This window comes from Chenopodium quinoa, unplaced genomic scaffold, assembly GCF_001683475.1.
Source record: "Chenopodium quinoa cultivar QQ74 unplaced genomic scaffold, ASM168347v1, whole genome shotgun sequence".
NCBI lineage: Eukaryota > Viridiplantae > Streptophyta > Magnoliopsida > Caryophyllales > Amaranthaceae > Chenopodium > Chenopodium quinoa.
Window position 1 is genome coordinate 8,666,477 of NW_018743331.1, and position 6,026 is coordinate 8,672,502.

General features: G+C 29.4%; 1 protein-coding gene across 1 annotated transcript; it reads left to right on the forward strand.

The window, feature by feature from the left end:
• The first annotated feature begins 2,814 nt into the window (after nt 1–2,814).
• LOC110737604 (heat shock 70 kDa protein, mitochondrial-like) lies at nt 2,815–4,174 on the forward strand. Its single transcript, XM_021917938.1, has 3 exons — nt 2,815–2,835; nt 2,985–3,074; nt 3,773–4,174. The coding sequence occupies exons 1-3, from the start codon at nt 2,815–2,817 to the stop codon at nt 4,172–4,174; spliced, it is 513 nt and encodes a 170-aa protein (XP_021773630.1).
• Nucleotides 4,175–6,026: the final 1,852 nt, after the last annotated feature.

Consider the following 6,026-nt stretch of genomic DNA (forward strand, 5'->3'; position numbering starts at 1 on the left):
TAATCCAGAAAGGCTTCAAGCCTAGAAGTCAAAGTCGGCGAATCCGCTTTAAAAGTAAATAGAGCACGCAAAAAGCAAGAAGTCGTCCAGTTATGAAATAGCTCGACCGACCCTTTCTCCTAATCCTCGGAAGAGGCAATGAATCAAAACCCTTTTTCAGTCCAAAGGACAAAGACATACTTAAGTGATATAGGCCTGTGAGCAACTTCATTAAAAATATAATAATAATAATAATAATAATAATAATAATAATAATAATAATAATAATAATAATAATAATAATAATAATAATAATAATAATAATAATAATAATAATAATAATAATAATAATAATAATAATAATAATAATAATAATAATAATAATAATAATAATAATAATAATAATAATAATAATAATAATAATAATAATAAAGACAGATAGTTTACTTGCTTAGTGCTTGCATTAAGGTGTGAAACTTACAAAATGATCTTTCGTAAATTTAGCAACTGAGAGCAAATTTGGCTTGGCATTGAACACGTCGTCCATTAAAGTCGGAATAAATAAAGCCGGTCTCGCAGCCAGGCCACGAGACAGCGACACTTGGCATTCCAATTTTTCACCAAGTGTCGCGCCACGTAGGAGATAAATAGGTATTATTGTGACCCATATGATAAATGCTAAGTAAGCGATTTTTGGATAAATTTCTTAATATAAAACTGTTATGTACAGTTTTATTATCGATAAAATTCTAATATTTCATATATTTTATTAATCATAACTTTTAATAAATTTCCTATAACTCAATTCTATTTCTATCATCAAATTCGTTTTAAAAGTTCTTTAAAATAAGATCCATTTATAACAGTATCTTTAATCACAAATTTTTATACGTAGCTAGCCAAACCATGTCACCAACTATTACAAGAGTTTTTTGTTAGTGCTATAGGGGTTACTTGGTCAGTGCTATAGTGGTTACTCAATCAGTGTTATAAATAGAGGTTACATAGTAAGTGTTAAAGGTTACTTAGTTAGTATTACAGGGGTTACTCGGTCATTTTTATAGGAGTTACTTTGACCGGCCAGATGGTGAGGCTAGCCGCATACAAAGTGCATTGTTATTTAACCTATTTAAAAAATATATTATTGAATCAGTAAAAAAAAGTTTTAATCAGTCAAAATAATTTTAGTTTGGAAAAAATACTTTGAATTCAGTGAGAATAATTTAAGTTTAATAAAAATAATTTCAAGTCAATAATAACATAGATATCTATTTAAAAACAAAACTACGAAAAGTATGTCTAAATATCCTACATTATTAAAACGAATTATTTGACCGTATTCAAAATTCAAGTAGAAATGTTATCTTAAAATTTTATCAACCATCTGGGCATCACCCGGGCACAAAACTAGTATATAAATAAAGTAGCCATTTTTCGGGAGTATTCGGCGCGCCACATAAGCAATGGTATTATTAATACATAATAAAGTAGCCATTATTAATACATAAGCAATGGTATTATTTCGACCAATGGAAAAATAAATTTATATTTTATTTTAAAATTAAAAAATTCATTCACCACCCAAGCAAAATTAACAAATGAGATTTAAGAATTTAAATTCAACTTCCACGTAGGTAAATAATTATGAATAGTGATTGAGGATTTAAATAATTAAAAAGGCAAAAGATAATCTTTTGATATTAGAGATTTTAACCAAATATTCCATAAATATAATGTAAACTTTATAGATAATTGTTATCTTTACATAAACGTATGATTATCACAATGAAAAAGAAAAAAAAAATCAATTCTCATAAAAATGATTATTACAATAAACGTATCATAAAAATAATAATAAAATAAAAATTAATGATATGATTTAATTTCATTAGTTTTTTTTTCTTATTATCTCATCAAAAATAATTACGTAGACATTGGATGTTTTTTTTTAAAAAAAAATTAATGATATGATTTAATATCATTAGCTTTTATTTTCTTATTATCTCATTAAAAAAAAAAAGTAGACATTGGGGATTTTTAAAATATTACAATAAAAAAAGGAAAAAATATAAGTTGAATGAAAAAGATATGATTTGATTTCATTAGCTTATGATTTTTTCTTATTATAACTAATTATTAATTTAATTCATATATCACAAAAAAAAAATCACACAATACTTCGCATGAAACAATTTGAGATTTTATATTGTATTTAAATTAAATGTCTATGTAGGTCCTTCAAATATATTTAAACGAAAATTTTACAAAATATATAGTTGTTTATATATGTGTTAACTTAAGTGTATAAGATTTTTAAAAAATAGTAGTACAATGTATTAATATTTTGGAAGAATTGATTTTAATAATCCAAACTTTAAACGATTTTCTTTAAATAATCCCAACTTATATAGATACTTTCCTAAAATAATCCGAAGTTTTATCTTTGTTACTTTTGCTGATCCCTTTTGGGACTATTATTTAAAACAAAAATTAAGATTTGAATTATTATTAGAAGATACCTATATATGTTGCGATTATAATTAAAAGTTGGGATTATTTAAAGAAAATCGGTCAAAGTTGGGATTATTAAAACCAATTTTTCCTAATTTTTTTTTTGTTACAATTGAATATAAAATGTTAAATTTCTATATTAATAGAGAACTGTAAATTCATGTAATTTAATTTCACGTAAATTGTTAATTTATAAATTATTTAATACAATTTTTCATATTGATTGAATCCACTTATAAAAAAAATTAGATTCGTCACTAACCAAATGTCTTATATTTTCGATCGTTTGGCGATAATTATAAGGACATTGTTTGTCTATCGGTCATGCTTGAAGGTTGCGATTCTGTGATTGCCAATTATGCATTCGCAAAATTAATTTCTAACCACTAGGTATATTTCTTAACCTATATGTATAATTAAATCATATTGTTAGTTGTGTATGTATGTATATTTATAATTGTAGTTAACTTTATTTTTTTTTTTCTGACTTGTAGTTTTTGAGCAGTGACCTACAGGCTATACTGGCTACTAAAGTCGGTCGATTTCACTTGATGATTGACGATGTGTCAATCATCAAAGTTGAGGTGAGAAAATTTAATCTCATTTCTAGATTAGTTGTCTAATTCATGATTTAAAGATTTTTTGGTAATAAAATGTCTTTTTTTTTTCTTTTTTTTTTTATATTATTGATATTTTTTGGTAAAAAACTGTGGTTTTTTTTTATTTTATTATTATATATATGTAGTTTGTATCTTAGTATATTATTTAAAGTAAAATTATATATACAAACATTTCAGCATTTCCTTGCTTCTACTTAGAACTGTCAATTCAGGGATTCAGGTCGGGTCGGATCAATGTGGGTTAGTTCAACTTGGGTCGGGTTAGTTCTGGTTAATATCATCACCTTGTGGCTCAGGTTTAGGTCAGGTTAATATGGGTTGGGTCACATTAGATCATGCATATATCCTATTAGGTTTCAGTCGGGTTAATAGCATATCGAGTTGAATTTGGTTTGGATCAATAACACGTCAAGTTAAATTCATGTTTCAACAGGTTATAACAGGTTAGGGGCATTTTCGGGTTTGGGTTGGGTTCGATTCAGGTTAATAATTTGTTGGTTTTATTCAGGTCAGGTCATCTCTAGGTTGGGTTAAATTTGATCTCGGGTTGTGCTTATTTCAGTTTTTGTTCTCCGGCTATTGTTTTACTTTCATAGTTATTAGATTTGCTGATACTGGAAAGTCTCCTTATTTTTTGTCTTTTGTTTTGTTTTGTTTTGCAGTTGGCTGGAAAAAATGCAGAGGATGATTCCCCTACACCTTCAATTGGTCAACAATATTCTCCAAGCCAGAATGGGGCCTTTGATTTGACGAAGATGAAGAAAACTTCAGATGCTTATCTTGGGAAATCAGTTTCAAAGGCCGTGGCTACTGTTCCCGCTTATTTTAATGATACTCAAAGACAAGCAACTAAAGATGCTAGGAGAATTGCAGGACTAGATGCTCAAAGATATATAAATGAACCCACCGCTGTTGCTGCTCTTTTTTATGGGATGACAAATAGGGAAGGTTTTAATGCAATTTTTCATCTTGGTGGTGGAACTTTTGATGTCTCTATTAGGGGTGGCAAAAACTGGCCCGATCCGAAAACCCGACACGAATCCGACCCAAAATTAGTGGGTTAGGGTTGAGAATTTCGACACGAAAACTTAAATGGGTTGACACGAACCCGACCCGAAATTAAATGGGTTAGGTTAAGGTTGAAAAGTTCAACCCGAAAATGACCCACGTAACCCGAAAATATTTTCGGGTCAACCCGAACACGACCTTATAACCCGAAAAAAGTCTTTTAAAAAAAAATAATACTTGGCCCAAGCCCAAATTGAAAGCTGAAAAGAGTGAAAACTTAAAACCCTAAAAAGAGAGTTTTGGTGTGAGTTTTTAGCTATGATTCAAGGGGTATTTATAGGCTAGCTCATGCAAGAATTAAGGTAAGAAAATGTAGGAAGAATCATGGCAAATTTGGTTTAAGGAATCACTTGGAAAAGTGAGCTAAAGAATTTAGGAAAGTTTAGTTTTATGGCTAGACACCTACTTTTGGCCTCCTGTCCCGATAGGAAGTGCGATGATGTTACAAAAACTCGTTCTTCATGCTAGATCAATATTGAAGTGTTTACGAACTCCGAAATGCATTATGAAGTAAGTTAAAACCCGTATTTGAGACCAAGTTATCTTAATGCCTTGTCCGATTGCTAATTAGGCCTAAAACGTGTAATCTTGATTAATAACAGACATAAATGCGTCAAATGCAATGATTGGATCAAATATATCTTACATTGTTGAAAACCGAGCCAATCAGAAAAATTAACCATCTAATATCCGTTTATGGCCTATACAGATGGATATCCCTGACAAAGAGATTTCCAATGGTATATTATAAGCCCAATTCCGAGTTAAAATGAAGAAGTTATCATCAAAATACTAAACCGGGCCCTAAAACCGACAACCTTTGACATTCAGAGCTTTCCAATGATATCTTATTTGCCTTAATACGACTTTCTAATCAAAAGTTATGGAAGTTTTAAAATATGGGTTTTCGTATAAGGCAAACCGCGGCACACAAATTCCAATAAAACTCTAAACCTAGATTCTTACGCCTATAAATATAGGTCTTCGCTTAAACCTAATCACAACAGAAAAATCAAATTTTAAACCCTAAAGTTTTGAAAATCCTGATCTCTCAAACCCTCTTACAATCATACTACTTTTCTCCTCTCTTCCTAAATACTCTCCAACCCTAATTTATTCCATTGAAGCCTTTGAGGTACAAAGAAGAAGGAAGGTCAGTAAACATCCAAAATAGAGATCTAGAAAACAAAGGAGAATGGTAGTTTCCTGAGCACTTAGATCAATCACCTTTTTCTTCTTGTTTTAAATAACTTTAATCAATTAATTAGTGTTGTTTGATCACTTTAAATAAACTCTAATTAATCAATTCACGTAGTATTCTTTTGTTAATTAAAGACTAGAATTGGAATAATTAATTGTTGTTTTATCACTTAAGTCAAGGCGAATCTTGTTTTATTTCTTGTTCTTTTCACGAATTAATTGAATTAAAAAAGAATAACGACATTCATTGCAATGTAGACTTTTTTTTTTATTGATGTTTGTAAATAAAATCAACTAACTTAGTTTTTAGGAATCGCGTTGCATATATTGTTTGGTAATGAAATTGTGAAAAAGGAAGAGCTAGTAGAGACCGCACTAGGGCTAGGATTGCGATTCTAAAAGAGAACGTGTTTCTAGTATCCGAACTCATTTCTGGTTTAGTAAACCAATTTGGGCATGGGTAAACTTATGATTCATGTTAATTATCCCTTGAACACTACTTAGAGAAAGGTATGAACGAGTTTTATGAGTTTTCCTAAAACTCATTAGTGACTCTCTATTGGTTACTTGTAATAAAAAAGTAATGACGAATTCAATTCTAATTCAAGGTCTCTCAAACAGTCAGGAGTTCAAATCCTAACACACCCT

What these genes read in the sequence shown, in the direction of transcription:
- LOC110737604 (XM_021917938.1), top strand. Translation starts at nt 2,815, where the DNA reads ATGCTTGAAGGTTGCGATTCT. An exon ending in TGCTTGAAGGTTGCGATTCT is followed by an intron (nt 2,836 to 2,984) that starts GTGATTGCCAAT and finishes TCTGACTTGTAG; the next exon opens with TTTTTGAGCAGTGACCTACA. An exon ending in TGTCAATCATCAAAGTTGAG is followed by an intron (nt 3,075 to 3,772) that starts GTGAGAAAATTT and finishes TTTGTTTTGCAG; the next exon opens with TTGGCTGGAAAAAATGCAGA.